The sequence below is a fragment of the Medicago truncatula genome, chromosome 8, assembly GCF_003473485.1.
Source record: "Medicago truncatula cultivar Jemalong A17 chromosome 8, MtrunA17r5.0-ANR, whole genome shotgun sequence".
NCBI classification, from domain to species: domain Eukaryota; kingdom Viridiplantae; phylum Streptophyta; class Magnoliopsida; order Fabales; family Fabaceae; genus Medicago; species Medicago truncatula.
In genome coordinates, this window is record NC_053049.1 from 40728800 (window position 1) to 40746397 (window position 17598).

Genomic DNA, 17598 nt, shown 5'->3' on the forward strand with positions numbered 1-17598 from the left:
GAGGAGTGATGAAAATGATATCAATTAGAGTTATAATTGAAAAATAATAATTAATATTGTATTGAAAAATAAAATGGAATTTACTCCGTTCATAATCAAATATAAAGAAAAGTGATAGTTAAAAAATCAATTAACTATCACTTTTGTTTATACTCGATTATGAATGGAGTAAATCCCAAAATTATTGTCCTGATCACGACTAACAAATTTTATTTCCGAATGTTTGGTTTCATGACAACACAAACCAAACCCGTTGATTTTTTTTTTCGAATGGCAAAATATATATATGTATATATAAATAAAAAGAGAAAGTACAAGATATACAAAAATAGTCGGCAAGCGACACACCCGCAAAACTCCCCAAAAGAGGAACACCCCAAACCCCACAGGCGGGGCCGGAGGTGCACCAACAAGGCCCCATCAGGGATAGAGAACACCAAAAGAAAAACAAAATAAATTACCAAACGCCGAGCGGCCCAAACAGACGCAGACCCAGCAACCACCTGCAGGAAACAAAGAAAAACAGAAATAACCTGAGAGCCACACCCGGAAGGAAGAGGAGATACGACCCCTCCCAACCCCGCCAACAACCCCAAGCAAACCAAACCACCACAACACCCTACCGGTTCATACACAAGATGGGTTGAACCTCCCACTCAAAGAGAGAGAGCAGGAACTAGCAAGACACTTAGCCCGGAACCACTCCCAAGCTAAGAGTTTAACTCTGTCCACCACTGGCTCCTCTCGGAGTAAGCCACCCGCAAAGATAAGGTCGTTCCGGAACGCTCAAATGGTCCAAATAACAGCATGCCAAACAAGGAGCAAACCTAACCTAACTCTCCTACCCCCTCCTAAGCCCGTGAAGGCTTGGAACTGCTGGGCTAGCCCCAGAGGCATCACAAACTTCCAACCTAACCACCTAGACACCTGGTACCACACTGGAAAGAAAGAAGGACAAGAGAGGAACAGGTGCGTCGCAGACTCAGGCGAACTATCGCAGAAAACACACCCCACCCCATCGACAGGGAGCAGCACATCGCGCGTAATAAGATTGTTCCTAGTAGGGATCCTATCAAGGAGAAGCTGCCACGAGAACACAATCACTTTTGAGGGAGCCCAAGAATTTCAAACCCTAGAGACCGCCTGCAGCTCCTCCCCAGTGGGGGTACCCGCAGCCGACAGCCCTGGAAACATAGCCGCGACCGCAAGGAGATCAGCAAGCAGGTCCAACTCTCAGACAAAAGGGGTCTTCTCCAGATAAGGTCCCAAACCCAGACTCCCTCCTCCCAAACCATGGAAAAGCCGCCTAAACCTAACTCTAAGGATAGTCGGCCCACACCAAGGATCATGCCAAAAATGGGTTGAGAGACCGTCCTCAATCACTCTAACCACCCCATCAGAAAACCAATCCCCAGTCGCCTCCTTCTCCCAACCCAAAAGGGAAATATTGGACCACCAGGAGGACATACCACGAAGGCCAGACGGCCTGCCACCAAGGTGGGGTAACAAACCCCATAGCGGGCGGCAAGGGTATCCCGCCACAAACCACCATCCCTAACCAGATAACGCCACCTCCACTTAGCCAAGAGCGCAAGGTTAACCTGGCGCAAATCCCTCACACCCAACCCCCCTTCTCGCTTAGGCTTACAAACAATAGCCCAAGAGGCCCAAGGGATACTCCTACTCCGCTTGACCCCTCCCCAAAGGAACTCTCTCTGAAGACGGACAATCTTCTTCCACACCTTAACAGGCATCTTCATGACAGACATGTAGAATATGGGGATAACATTGAGGACGGAGTTCAGGAGGACAACTCTACCACCAAGACTAACATATTTATTTTCCCAGGAGCCCAGTCTACTAGTAAGAAGATGAAGGAGCGGTTGCCAGGTCTTACCAAGGTGAGGGTTAGCACCAACAGGTAACCCGAGGTACGTGAAAGGGACACTACCGACTCTATAATAAAGGAAACGCTCAGCCAAACCAAGGAACTCGTCCCCAACATTCACCCCCATCACCGAGCTCTTAGAAAAATTCACCTTAAGCCCCGAAGCAAGCTCAAAACAACGAAGGATGGTTTTGAGGGACCACAAGTTGGCCATGGTTGCCTCCCCCAAGAATAAGGTGTCATCCGCATACTGAAGATGGGAAATGGAAAGACCCGAGTTCCCAACCTTAATGTCAAGGTACAACCCACAAGCTTCAGCCGACCGAACCAAACCACTAAGACCCTCAACCACCAACAAAAAAAGAAACGGAGCCAGCGGGTCCCCTTGCCTCAGGCCTTTCTGGATATTAACTTCCTCCGACGGGCACCCATTTACGAGAACCGATAGGTTACCGCAACAGACACAGGCACAAATCTAGAAACAACACCTATCACTAAAACCTAACCTCTTCATCATATATTCAAGGAAGCTCCAACTGACGGAATCATAAGCCTTTTCGAAGTCCACTTTAAACCAAACCCGTTGATTGGCTTGCGTATTTGTACCATCGCTATCTAAAAAATTTTGTACGAATCATTATGGGACACATATCACATACTCTCTTTGGCCTTTAAAACTTGCTTAAAATAGAAATTTATTGTCCAGATCAAATACTAACAAATTTTAATCTCAAGCATGCTTCAAAATGTACCAAAGGGAGTATCCGTCCCAAATTGTATGTCACTTTAGAAAAAATATTTGTCCCAAATTGTATGTCACTTTACAATACCAATGAAACATTTATGTTACTTTTCCTATTATATCCTTAACTATTTATTACTCTTTCTTCTTTCAATTCTTTTACTTATCTTTCCCATATCATTTATTAAGGATAATTTTGTAAAACAACTCATAATATCTCTTTCCCATACAATATTAATTACATTTCTTAATATGTATAAAATGCCTAAAACGTCATACAATTTGGGACGGAGGGAGTATGAAGGAGAAAACAAAGTAGTGTTACCTTGTTCTTACAGATGTTATTTTTCGCATCTAACTCTACGATGTGGGACAATTCTGCAGTTTTGGAACACCATATTTGGTTATTCATTTCTACATATATTTCGTATCTAACTATACTTACTAACATTGTTGCAATAATATTACCGTGACAAAGCCTCACTAAAGAACGTTATCTTGAAACCAACACTTTGTGGAAGTAGATACAAAATGAAATAACATTTTAATACCATATAAGAAGATGAAAACTTCATATATAAAGCTTCTTATCAATTTATATTATTACCATGTGTATTGGGAAGGTTGAAGTTGGATTGGAAGTCCATTTTCAGGCTCTAGCATAGGATCATACTTGAACTTCTCATCAGGATTAACTAAATCCCATTTGAAACGTTTCACAATATTATGCATAAAAACAAGTATCTCTAACCGAGCAAACTCTTGTCCCAAACACATTCTAGGTCCTCCTCCAAATGGAACATATGAATAAGGTGTTGGCCCTTCTCCTTCAAACCTTGAAGCATCAAATTTTTCAGGATTTGAAAACAGTGTTGGATCCATGTGTGTTGTATGTGTGTTCCAATGCAACTGTCATAAACACCATAAATACATGCTTTAGAATATTTATGATGACATAATCAATATCCTATAATATAAGGTTCTCTCCTTTAGCACACATAAGTAAAAATATGTTGAAACATGAAACATACCTTCCATCCACTAGGGATGTTATAATCAGCATAGGTAAAATCCTTTATAGCATCTCTGAAAGCGCCACCGACAGGTGGCGACAGCCTCAGAACTTCAGAAGCAACATTCCAAGAATATTTCATTTTCTGAATATCCTCCCATTGCAATAACTCCCCTGCCTCTTTCCCTTGGCTTATTTCAAGTTGTTCTGTCAAAAAAAGAAAAAACAATTTCAACATTTATCCTAATCAAGTTTTTCGTAAAAGTATAAGAAAAAAAGCAACATGGTGCTATAAAATTTTCATTATATAATCAAATTCCCATGTGTTCCGACCTCAAGTATGTTGCAGTGCACAAAAAAACAGTGCAGCCGACTTGAGGTCGGACCATCTTGAAATTATTAATGTTCAAAGACTTTACTTCAAACCTTTCAACACTTGTTCATAAACTTGAGGCAAATTTCCAAGATACTTCATGACCAATGATAGTACTGATCTAGAAGTGTCATGGCCAGCAAAAAGAAGTAGTAATATGTTATCAATAATCTCCACTTCATTCAAAAACCTTCCACTTGTATCTGGTGTAGCAAGTAAATGAGATAAAAGGTCTTGTGTAGGTGATGCCTTCTTTTCATCCAAATCCACTTTCCTTTTCTTCATAATCATTTTAATTTCTTTCCTTATTTCATCTGCAGCTTTCATTGCCTTATGAAACCTTGTTCCAGGAAAGTTGATGGAGAAGCCAATGATCCCTTTTAGAAATTCTTCAAAATATGATGAAAGGTTTGATACATCGATAGGATCTTCCATGCTTAGAAATAAGCAACAAGCTAATTCAAATGTGTATAGCTGTATTATAGGATAGACAACAACCTGCTCCTTCCCTTCAAAAGTGTAAATTAACAAGTATTAAACTTTGATCATGACATTCTTTTTTATTTTTCAGAAACATCTATATGGTAAAATGCGATTTGATGAATGTGTAATAAAGTTTGACTTTCTTTTAGGTTAAATGTGAAAAGCAATAGTTTCTAGCTGGTGTAAGAACCTTTTATGTCATGTACCTATCTCACTCATTATATGCTAGCTAATTAACACTTTAAAAATGGATTGAAGATTGAACCGTTTAGACATTTAAGTCATGATTCAATTGGTTCAATCTATTCAAAAACATGCTAGAATCATATGGTAAGTAAAAAAATTTGCAAAAAAATAAGAACCGGTTGAATTGGTTCAACCCGGCTAAAGTATAGCCAAAATCAAACCAACAAGCGAACTAACTCGTTCAGTTCGATTTTTAAAACATTGCTGCTAATAATACAGTGCTTCTCTCTCTAACATGATTGAAAGGAGTGTCGTAATTTTCCCCAACAGCAAGTGGACCATTTTCATAAAATTTAATCAACAAAAACAAAGTAATAATTCACAAACTATCATGAAAATGAAAGGAACAACTTGTCATACACATTGATCACAAAATTTCTTACCTTTCCAATGTGTGTTTATATGGTGCTGAGCAATCCTATCCATATTAGGCAAGTAATTTCTAAGTGTTTCTGGATTAAGAAAGCTCATAAGCAACCTTCTAGTTACTTTTGCTTCATCACCAACCTTATTAACAAGAGACAACCTTAACAGCTTCTTCACTGAGCTAGGCCACCATACTTGAACATTCTTGTTTTCATTACTAAATAAGAATTTGTTCCCAGCTGGTCCACAAAACACAGCAATATTCTCTCCAAACAATGAAGTCTTGAAAACTTTTGAGTCATATTTCTTCATTCTCTCTTGTATGAACCTTATTTGCTTTCCCTCAAGATTTGCTTTTAGAAATTCAAAGCTTTCTCCAACAAATGGAAATCCTAAGGTTCCTTTAGGAAGATTAAGCTTTCTGAGTTTGATAATTCTTTTGATGAAATGCAAAAAGAGGACAAAGAGAGCCAAAACTGCTGGTAAAACAATGAGCTTTGTCACCTCCATAAGCTATATATGATGAATAATAAATAACTAGAGCTTTGTTTTTGGAATTGGAAATTGAACAGAAACTCAACACATATAAATGCAAGGAAGATTGATTTGTTAGGCCTTAAACTTTCAACTACAACCACATATGTATGCTAGGTTAGGTACAAATATGTGACTATATATCATATCCAAACTAACATATATTCACCCAAAAAATAATATTCGAACTATATATATTTCAGACACAAAAAAAAAATAAAAAAAAATAAAACTATATACTCATTATTGTATCTAATCTTTGATTTGATGTCGCCAATTGTCACTATTAAAAGACAAATTTGATTGTAAATGTTGATTTAAATGTGTTTAAAGTTGTGGTTAATGAAGCTAAGTGGATTAATGAGTAACTCACTCAATCTTTATGTATCAATTAACCAAATCCATGGCCAAATGAACCGACAAATGGAAGCAAGAAGCACTAAGGAACAATGGAGATAGAACAGTAAGAATGGTAGCTTATAGTGGGATCAACAAGTCATGACATTGACAAAGACAATCATTTCTTTCTTAGACTTACGTTTGTGTAAACATAGTAGATGGTGATTAGCATTGCAAAGCACCATTTGTGATACCTTTTTTTTGAACAATGCATAATCCCTGGCCACACAAAACAAGTGAAAAAAATAGGAATTCTGATCATATATAATTTTATTATTCTTAGTTTTATTTATTTACTAATTTTGATTTGGTATACTCTATCACTTGAAATACTTCCCATTTTCTTCAATGTTATATTTTTTTTTCTCAAACTACTCTATATGAACGAAATCAATAAAGAGAGTTTTAATTTTCTACTTCGCCTTCATTGAAATAATGGATCTTGCTTTGTGACATTAATAAATTCAAAAGTAGAAATTTAACATTGAAAATATCAACTTTTATACCTTTAAGAATTTTTTGTCAAAAAAAAAAAATACCTTTAAGAATTTGAAAACTATACTGTCAAAATTTTTTGAAAATATATAGTAATTATGTTTCAAATTTGAAACATAATTACTATATATAATTCCTTAAATAATATATAAATTGACTGCTTTTATTTTTTCCACCTATTTTATATTATCTGTAACTAAGAGGAGGATTGAATCAGTTTTTTTTTTTGTTACAAGAAGGATTAAATTTTAATTGCTTTTTATCAATAATTTTAATTAATTTGAGTGTTCGTGTCCCTTTTGAAGATGATCATATATTGACATTAATGAAGGTTTCTGTTGCCACGGCCCCACGGCAAGCCTCGTGGTGTATATTTAAGTATTTAAGCAACACGCTACCGTTTTAGGTCCTTCACATTTTTTTTTTTATGGTTGATAGTTATTTTAGTTTTCGAATATGGAGCGAGTAATGTAACAATTTCTTCAACATATTAAAATGCATAATTAAATACTATTTTAAATTTTCAATACAGATTACCGTGCATATTCGTTAGACAAACTAAAATGACATTTATATCTTTTTTCATTGCATTGCATTGCTGATACCCAAAAAAAATCATGTATACGTCCCTTTCAATAAGAATAGAAGTAATAATGACACTTGGATGAAAATATCTCTCTTTTTAACTTAACTAAGAATTTAGATTGAAATTTCAACTTGAGAATGCACCAAGCATTTTAATTATTACCGATAATTTATTGTTTATTTGAGTCTCCCAAAGTTCCACAAATTGCGTATGGAGAATCCTCTAATATTTCTCTTTTTAGGTTTGTTAAAATTTCCTATTATGCATCATTTCAATTCTATCGGATGTCCTTGGAGGAATTTCTTGTTGATTAATTTTCAACGCATTTCTATTATATCACATGAAACAACATTCCAATAATTAATTTATATATTTCAATATCTAAGATTAGAATTAATAAATATAATGAAATCTAATTTTGAAATATGGACAATCTGATCTTAAGACGACAATATATCTTTCGACAGTTGTAGAACTAAATGCATTCTTGATCCATGCTTGATATGTGTGGGTTTTATAAATAAAATATTAGACTCTCATTACGCATTCGATCTAATTGAACTCTCTTAATATATTAGTTTAAAATGTACAAACTCAGTGATTGGAACTTGACTTTTTAGTCACAAGCGACAAAGTTCAAATCTACAACTGTAATATGATTACTAGTCTCATTGTTATTAATAAAATTTCCACTTTTCCATTTTTTTTAAAAATAATTGTTAATATATTAAATATATAAGTCATGGCATAGATTATTCTCAAGAAAATGTTTGTGAAGCACTTTATATGGTCGAAACTTTAAGTCTCTTATAGTTGGTTGTACTACCCTCTAATGATAGATTCATTAGTAAGAAATGAGTGGACAAATTTTTATATCTAGGATGAGACAATGTCGAATGAAATGATGACATTGTTTTGACAAGTTTCATGTTTTAAAAATGGAATTGTTAACATTAAACTTCTCTGTGGTTGAGTTTGATTATCCCAGACAAATGGTATCATGTTTGTCTACACTTACATCATAAACCACACATATCTTATTCACGTTTTGCTTTAAAGATCGCTTTTGGTGTTGAGAAATCACAGTATTGCGGATGAGAAAAAAAAAAAATACATAAGAACTTCATTATAGAAATTTGCGGTAACCAAAATAATTACTAAATAATAATATACATATGCTATTTAGAGGTATATATCGTCACTACATTTTAGGTCTATAAAATAAAGAACCTTTGCCTTGTAATTGTTTACATGCTGGAGAGCATGCATCTTGGCAAAGTGAATCTTCTGCAAATTTGATTTTCAAGCATATGGACATGCATTGTTGCTTGCTTACATTCGGGTAACGACATCTTGCCATCTTTAATGTCATCATCATATGCATCTATATTTGGATCTTCAAGTGCTACCACCGTCAATGATATGTATAAAAAAAGAACCAATATCACTGCCGAACCTAAGAATTTGCTAGTCATTGTATTCAATGTGTGATAAATGATACTAAAAATAAAAAGGTCTTGAAATACATGTAATATGGAAATTTGCTCGGAATATGTGTGGCGAAAAATCAATGGTTGACTTGTTCATAAGAGATGAGGGCATAGTTTTAAAACTCGGCTCGGTCATCGACTCGGTGGGGGTACTGGGTCAATGGTCGAACCACTGAGTCATTGGTCGAACCGCATGACTGAATCGGAACCACTCGGATGACTCGGTTAGATAACTCGGTCCTTAGATTAAATTTATATAGTTATTTAACCGGATTAACTCGGATTGAATCGGTGACTCGGTCACTTTAGAAACTAAAATAATCTAAGAGACGCGGGTTCAACACTTATTATATGATCAAACACAAATTAATTCTTATATATATATATATATATATATATATATATATATATATATATATATATATATGTTATGAAACATTTACTTATACAATATATTATGAAGATAAAATAAAAAATAAAAAGAGAATACATGTTTCTATTTTTTTTATAAGAAAGACAAAATACAAGTTATGCAAAAAATTTGACAAAATTCAAATTATGCAAAAAAATTTATAAAATACAAGTTAAAATGTGAATTGAAATGAAGTAGTTTTAGTGTAACAAAAAAAAAATGGTGTACTTTTAGTTTATATTTTGATTGTATATTATTTCAAAATATAAACTAAAAGTGTTTTGCAGTGGATTATTAGTGCCTTTGAGAAGTTTGTGACTGTTTGGTCGCCTGTTCGATCCACAGCAAGGCCAGTTTTCAATTTTTTGGGCTTTTGATTTAAAGCAAAAAAAATGAAGAAACTTTTCACACCTGAAAATTAGTTTGGACGTACACAACTAATAAATATTTAAATTTTGTATCCTTTAAAAAAACACTTTTGGTGAAAAAATGTCATTCAAAAATACAATTTCCAAAAGAGAATTTTTTATCTCACCTTTCATGCTTCTCGCAAGCTCCTCAATTTTCCCATTTTGTCCCTTAAGCGATGTAAACATCACCACGTGGGTGTCGATCCTCCATGTACCCTTCCTCAAAATCCTTGGCCCCAAGATCCTGCAAGTGCTAGAATATTCATGGGTGCATCAATATAATATATATCAATCAATAAACAACGCAGAATATGATATTTTTAACAATTACATAAATAACTTGTTTCGCCTGAAGTAGTGTAAGGTAACCAACCTATGCTTTGTCTTATAAAGGGAGACAACATTAAACTCTATGTAACGCAGAGAGTGTAATTTAAGCATATTTTAGGAGAGAAAAATATAACTTAAACTTACTTTATTATTCAACTAGAAGAAAGTTGGTCGTGTTCTATTGTATTTCATCAGATAATCGTTGTCATAATAACACTTAAATAATTTTGACAGATAAGATGAAAATAAATTTCCTTTATAATATCTTCGGTATTATTACCAATGTTTTTAAAACAAGGTCATATTGAAAGGTCTTGGGTTTCATTCTCCACAGTTCAACCATTTTAACAAAAAAACAGAAGTTGATATTGGTCCAAACATGAATAAAAAATTTCCAGTCATAAGACTTAGGTTTAAAATTGGAAAAATCGCTTTGAACCAGTGAAAACAGTAGCCTCGTTGAATGGAGGTCGTTTTTTAGAAATCGCCCGGTTTAATGAATGAAGTAAAAATTCCTTTTTTTTTTGTTGCTTTTTTCATATATATATTTTTGCATACTTCTCCTCCCTCGCAATAAGCTATTAAGCTGTGACAAAGCAAACAAAAAGTATGATTGTTGCGGGAGTCATGGTTCAGAGAGGCCATAAAAAATAATGGCATTTATTCGCTTATGCACGTCTACAATAACATAGTTGACCACCACCTGTCATCAATATTTACTGAGAGGTGACATTGAGCTTCATTCTTAAATATAAGTCTCCTCTCCAATTTTTATTAATAGTTGTGTTATTTGAACATCCATAAATGTGATAACTTTTGTGACAATCAAAATTTTATAAAGAAAATGAAGTATTGACACAATAACCAAAGCAATAGAGAGAGAAAGTAAAAAGATAATGTAAGTATGAGAGAGAAAGTTGTTACAAAAATTATAAAAAATGGTTGTTCACATATCATTTATCTTTTATTAAATATATTTGGCTTACAATTATCCATTGTTCTTGTTCTTTAGCATTATATTTATTTATGAGAAATGTTAATTAAAGCATACGTTAAGAATTTCATTAATAAAAATTATTTATTGAAAAATGTTTTAGTTTATTGTTCAAAATGTATAAGATTAATTTTTTTCAATAAATTCTTACCATTAATGGAACGAAATTAATGGTTAACATATGCCTTAAGGGCACAAGTTAACATGACCCTTTATTTATTAATAATTTGTTTTAGTTGTTGTTCAACCAGTTTTTAAAGTCTCGTCGATTTGATCTTCAGTCTATTTTTAAAACATCGATTGTTAATTGTTATTGTACTAGAGTTGTTTCAATTGTTACAAGAAATTTATTAAAAGAGAATGTCAATTGTTAAATAGTCCTGTAACATAATTCACGTATGCAAATAGGTGGAGAATTCGAGATTAAACTCAAGTATTTCTGATAAGGATTTTTATAACCTGTGCAATCTTGCACAGCTTTAGCCTTAATCAGTGCCCCTTTTCTCTCTCTTATTAACCTCTCCAACATTTTCTCTATTATATTAATTGCCATTCTTTCTTTTAATTGGTTTTAGAAACAAATGTGTGTGACAGTGTACGATAGAAATTCAGAGATTGACCCACCCACCATACCACATCGCCACTTCCCCCTGTGCACCGCATCAATCAACTGCCATCTACATAACCGAAACAGACATGTGCCACCTTCCTCCTCCATGTTGATGAATGATCAAAATGAAAGTTCTAACACGCGGCTGAAACGTGTGGGACAGTGGGAGATGTCGAAATTTCTTTCCGAAATTCCTAGCATAGTATTACCGACGTCGGTTACGAATTGGTTTGTGATGTTGGGCTTTATGGGAGAACCTTCATGTTTAACACCACATAAAGATTGAATCACTACCACCCACAAGGTTTATTCCTGAGAAGGTTCATTCTTAACGCCAAATTGGATTGAATCACCACCACCAACAAGATTTATCTTGATCAAAATTTTATTTTTGATGGAAGAAAGAATCAGACAGTATTAATTCTCCATCGCGTTTCTTTGTCCTTTTTTCTGGGGAAGAAAATGAAATAAGTGTTGTCATCTATTTTCCAGAAAAAATGTTACTCCCTCCGTCCCTATATATAAGACTATTTTGTCAAAATTACGGGAATTAAGATAGTGGATATTTGTATTAAAGTTGTTTGTAATCACTATTGTTTTTACAATTTTATCCTTTAAAAAAGAAGGTTAGTTTATGTTTTCAACATGTTATTTATTGTTGATTGAAGAAAAAAATGTATAATAAACAGGGGCATGTATATAAAGAATTAATTAATGTAGTTGAAAATAACAAAGGGGTCTTATAAAAAGGACAAAAAAAATTGTCAAGAGTCTTATAATTAGGAACTGAGGGAGTAATTAATATGATAGAAAAAACTTAAAAGTTAATAAGAGAGATAGAGAGAGAGAAAAAAAAAAAAAAAAAAAAAGGGGCATTAATTAAGGCTTAAGCTTTGCAAAGATTGCAGAGGTTATAAAAACCCTTCTGATAATTATTAACAAGAAAATTGTTAAATCTCGTGAGACATTTACACAATGAATCCTCCTTTCAAAAGTGTATTTTCATCTTCTCTCTCATATTGATATATCCCTCTCTTCTGTGAATTTCACACAAACATTATTTTAATTGGCTATTGATTTATTTGGGATAATTTCGAGATATTTTCATTCGCTTTGAATAGCAGAGCTCAATTAACGAATGTCATTAAGACATTAATTAACCATACAAAGTACATGATATTAATTAAACCAAGTTCTTTAGGCTTCAGTGAGAAGGAGCTCCTTTCCAAGGACGTATACGAGGAATATCGGGTTCGATTTTCAGGGGAACAATACTTAGCCAGTGCGCATGCCTCTACGTATGAACCGGATTAGTCGTCCACTTTTAATGGATCGGAAACCGATGCGAAAGAAAGAAAAAAAAAGTACATTTTACATTAAAAATTATGTAGGTATAAACTTTTACATGTTTAATTTGCACTCCCTCCATTTTTAAATATAAGTAAAATTGATTTTGTAGATTAAATTTTCATTTAATAATATATGTGGCTCATATACATAATTAAATGAATGAATCTAAAAAGTCAATTCTCCTTATATTTAAAAACCGGATGAAGTATTTTTTTAGATATTTATCTAGATGGAAAAAAGTCTAAACCTTAGACCGTTGAAAAAAAAAACATAAACGCTGAACCTTGACTCCTTGAGAATGAGTGTAGAAAATAATCTGGGTGAGGTGAAGTAGGTAGCAGAAGGCGATGAGAAATGAAATGAATTCACAAACAAGAAAATTGATGTGACAAAATCAAAACCACAAGACAGACAAGAAAATGGTGTTGAACACTCAGGTTGTTGTTCGAGTTGCACGTGTGTCTGCACAAACGTGGCAATGGTTGTCTTGCATTCATGATCCAATAAACAGTGATCAGCTTTTGGATCTTCTTTTTTGTTTCCCTCTTCATCAACTTGGTCGTCTTACTCTTTGTCTTTGTTCTTTCTTCTGTCTTCCTCAACCTTATTCCTTTTACTCTTCTTATCTTCTTTCTGACTCTCAGTTTGATTCTGATTCTGATTCTGATGATGCTTCTGGTTCTTCAACCTCTACTCTTCATCTTGAACATGATTATTATTATCACTCCCATTCTGATTGTAAGTTTTTCTTCATCTTTTTTTAATGGGGTTTTTGTATTTCATTTAAAGTTTTAATTTTGACATTAACTAGATTGTTTTGATTTTGTAATTATGTTTGATGAGTTTGTTGTTGCTTGATGCTTTTTGGGTCTATAAGTGAATTGATTAGATTTGAAACTTTGAGTGTGTATAATATTGTTTGATGAACTTGGTTGTGACATTCTGAAACTGTAATTGTGTAATCTGATCTGATGAACTTGGTTGGCACATTTTGAAATTGGAATCATAAGTATAATCTTGTGTGTTGAACTTTTCATTGGAAAATATTCTGATAATTGTAGCTTATAGGTAGCTCAATCATTTTGTTAGCATGTGCTAGTTTTTGATCCATTTTGGTTTCTTGGAAGTTGAAATTGTGATTGGTCTACTTGGTTAGATGGGATGTATAAATAATGTATGTATAGAATGGGATGGTGTTATTGGGTGAGTTCTATTTAGGTGTCGAAATGCCATTGTTCGATGTGCATGAATCTGTAAATCTTGTCTCTCGGCAGAACTTGTGCCTTTGAGATTTTATTAATTGAAAGTATGAAACTTTTCTTTGTCTTTGCAAAAAAAATATAAAAACTATAGCCTATAGGCAAAGATTGATAGAAACTTAGTTGTAAACAAAACTTAAGAGAAGAGAAAAAGATTCTTATTCAATGAAGCAAAAAGAGGAAAAGACCTACTTACATAGTATTCTCACTGTCTACCGTTTCCACGAACAAAACCCTAATTAAGTTTAACTATCAATTGAATGACAATCTATTCCTCCAGGAGTACACTTTCCAGACCGTATCCTTTAGCTAACCTCACCTAATGTGAAAAGGTTTTGGTTGTAGTGGATCTCTGGGTAAACTATTATTTTAGCTGAACGTACTATATTGGCTTCAAAGGACAGATTCCATTTCTTATATTTAAGTAGGTTTTCTCTTACCCTCTCTTCTCTCACTTGATCCATTTATCGTTTTCTTTTGAGTCAATGTTTCTTCTTTCATCCATCTAAGTTGCTTCTTATTCGCAAATTGTTCATTCAAGTTAAATTACTTATGAATTGCATTCTCATAGTTTGGGATTTGCTATCATTTGGGATGGATGGTTGTTGCCCAGTAAACTTTACACTCTTTTGTAGGAGAAGACCCGGCTCCTATTTTAAATTCTTAATCTGCCCTCCCAAATTGATGCATAATTTCTTTTTTAGTGTAAACCTGCTAAAATTAGAGTCTTTCTTAGTCTGCCTTGAACTATTGTATTATCCTCCTCCTCCTCCTAATCAACTCTTCTAGATGGGGATTATATTGGTCTTACCCTCACATGTTTAAACTCTCAGGTGTAATTCTACCTTCTTTTTTTTTTTGTGTGAACAGGTGCCATGCCAACTTTTTCTTTAATATTTTCATTGGTAACTGTTGGAAATTCCGCCTTAATTTTGATTCCCTCTTAGCTGCCTATTTGTCCGTTGCCATCATTCCAACCTCAAAACAGCAATTTTTAGTGTCTGTAGATAATAAGGGTGTCTCTGTAGGAAATAAACCTTGTTATAACAGATAGTGTGGAACCTAATAAATCTGATTGGAAAAGACTTGAGCATTGTCTTCTTGTTGATGTTATATATGTTGTATCTTTGTCTGGTGTGACCTATCCTCTATAAGATTTGAATTTCTAGTTTCTTAAGGATAGGCTTTGGTGGCATGATGTGATCTGGAAAACTCTTTTAAGCTTTGATTTTGATATTATGATGTAGAAGATAGTCAAAATTATAAGTATAATCGTGGGATTGGACAATTCCGCTGAGTTTTAGCATACACTGATCCTGATCACAACTAAAAACATGACTGTAGAAGTCATGTAGAAGTGTGATGCGTAGCCTTGAGTGTGGCATTGGTGGGAAGACTTCTTTAAGTAATAATACATGCCTCCTCTGACATTTCAATCCCTTAAATCTTTTTTTTTTAACGGCACATGTTAGTAGTTAGTTGTTAGATTAATATTTATTCCTTTGTCCGGGTTTGAACCCAGTATCCCCATCTACTTAACCCTTAGCTCAAACCAGTTAAGCTACCCAACCCCTACACTCCACCCCCCTTCTCAATCCCTTAAATCTGCCCCCTCTTGATTTGCCCATGGCTTCAAAATGGTTGAGATAGAGATTCTGGTTGGTGGTTTGAACACCTATGGGTGGGTGGTATCCTCATCCGTTGATTTGCTTCAACTAGCTTATTTGTGTGTGTGAGTGGTTCGGTTACTGTGCTTTTCCAATCTGTTCTTATCTGTGAGTAGCCTTTTCTGTATGCATGTTTTTGTTTAACTAAATGCGAGTCATAATTTGAAGGCTAATTTTCTTATATGTTATTATGCACGCATGCAAACATAATCTTTTATTGCTCGGTGCTTGTGAAAATTATGAGAGAATAAAGAAACCGGCCATCATGACATGATTGTTGGGTATGGCTCATAGTTTACTGATAAGTGAGCAACAATAATCTTGCAACCGGACCATATTATTTAAATTCAAGTTGTAGTCTGGAAACCTAAGCTTGAATAATAGGAAAGGTAATGCAGCCGCTTTGCCATCAAAGAGGTAGACACAATTAGCCGAACTCTGATATCAAATCTCGTGTTATTTGTTTGCGTTTTTCGCATGTTTTCTTCTGAACCAGGGTTGATGTTCTAACAATGATCTATTATGTTTTGCTGTGAGATGTGGTTAGACTCTTTATTATGTCTCTACTGACTGAGCTTTATGCCCTTTTGATAGGAATTTGCCTGCTAATTATCCTCATGAAGTGATGTGACATTTGGATGATGGACACAACACAAGTGATCCCCAATTGCATTATCTGATATTTCATTCTATCCAATATCTTCTTTCTAATGGATGACATTGAGAACTCTGGTGTTTTTAAACTGCCTCCATTGTATAAAAGCATCTTTTACTCTGATTCTTGTAGGTGATCAATTTTATATCCTTGTAAAGAGCAATTTGTGAGTCTGTCAATAAATTACAATGTGCTGAGCGGTGATATAAATTACTTTTATTCAGAAACTTTGTATACTACTTCAATTTCATCACATATTTATGAAATTTGACCTTCTTTTTTTCTTTATTTATTTCATTTTACACAATACCGCGTACCTTTTTGCGAGATGAAATCCTTTCTTTTTCTAAAAAAAATAGTTATGTTTGGAGATAGATAGACATTAAAAGGTATACAGCACTTTTTTTTTTTTTTTTTTTTACAAATCTGTCCTTTTCTTTTCAAATGGATCTCTCCATTTCTCAAATCCAACCCCCATTTTTGCCATGAAATTAAAGAGAATAATAAGTGGTAACAAAATTCAAAATCAGGATGTTAGGTATTCCTCTTATTAGATTAAGCAACTATAACATAGCAATAGCATATACTTTATTTTGACGAAGTCATAGTGTATATTATTTTTTTTTAGGCAAGGGATATACTTAGTTATGCAATTTTGTTCAACTAAATAAATCATAGGCAACAATAAATATAAAAGCCTTGACAGCGGCTTAAATTTATTCGATGTGAGACTTTAAACTCACACTTAATATATCACAACATCTCTCCTCAATGTAAGACTCTCCAGGTTCGTGGTCCAACATCAGGTATCTCTCCTGCTCCCCCATCAAATCTAACCGGGCTCTAATACCACTGTTGGGCAATGATGTGAGCATCACTGAGTTGGATCAACACATTGGACTAAGAGCAACCACATAAGTAAGTTTAGACACCGCATCTTCATCCAAAACCTTAAGGTTCCAGGTTAATGTGTGGTGTCTCTCTCACTTGTATAGTTGATTTGAGCTCAATTTATATGATCCCTTGGGCTCCCCCGTGACACAAGACTCTCTTATGACATGTCAAATGGTAAATTGTAGCTTTTTTGTCTCATTTATTATTCAACAATTATATTTGGACACTCTTAAATTTATTTAGGCAAATTATATGGTACATCCATTATATTTGAGTGTACCGGTACACTCACTCTTTAAATTCATAGTTAAATGAGTTATTTTTTGAAGAAAAATATTATTTTTTTTATCATTCATAATTATAATAACTAAATCTTATTCATCAAAAGTGTCAACGAAATAAT

The 17598-nt window shown here is 33.9% G+C and overlaps 2 protein-coding genes across 2 annotated transcripts; one reads left to right on the plus strand and one right to left on the minus strand.

Annotated features, from left to right (window-relative positions):
• Positions 1-3014: 3014 nt before the first annotated feature.
• Positions 3015-5773, minus strand: LOC112417201 (beta-amyrin 28-monooxygenase). Its single transcript, XM_024772430.2, has 4 exons — positions 5128-5773; positions 4069-4524; positions 3662-3849; positions 3015-3539 (listed from the first exon to the last, which is right to left on the minus strand). Exons 1-4 carry the CDS (start codon positions 5618-5620, stop codon positions 3234-3236), a joined length of 1443 nt encoding a protein of 480 aa, XP_024628198.1. The 5' UTR covers positions 5621-5773; the 3' UTR covers positions 3015-3233.
• Positions 5774-12953: 7180 nt separating this feature from the next.
• Positions 12954-16567, plus strand: LOC11422616 (uncharacterized). The gene is made up of 2 exons (XM_024771895.2): positions 12954-13458; positions 16241-16567. Coding segments are annotated over exons 1-2 (321 nt in total). The 5' UTR covers positions 12954-13139; the 3' UTR covers positions 16243-16567.
• Positions 16568-17598: the final 1031 nt, after the last annotated feature.

Coding starts and splice junctions, on each gene's coding strand:
- LOC112417201 (XM_024772430.2), bottom strand. CDS start 5,620: ATGGAGGTGACAAAGCTCATTGTTTTACCAGCAGTTTTGGCTCTCTTT. Junction 3,850..4,068: donor TTATGAACAAGTGTTGAAAG/GTTTGAAGTAAA, acceptor TTTTTTTGACAG/AACAACTTGAAATAAGCCAA. Junction 3,540..3,661: donor ACATCCCTAGTGGATGGAAG/GTATGTTTCATG, acceptor TGTTTATGACAG/TTGCATTGGAACACACATAC.
- LOC11422616 (XM_024771895.2), top strand. CDS start 13,140: ATGGTGTTGAACACTCAGGTTGTTGTTCGAGTTGCACGTGTGTCTGCA.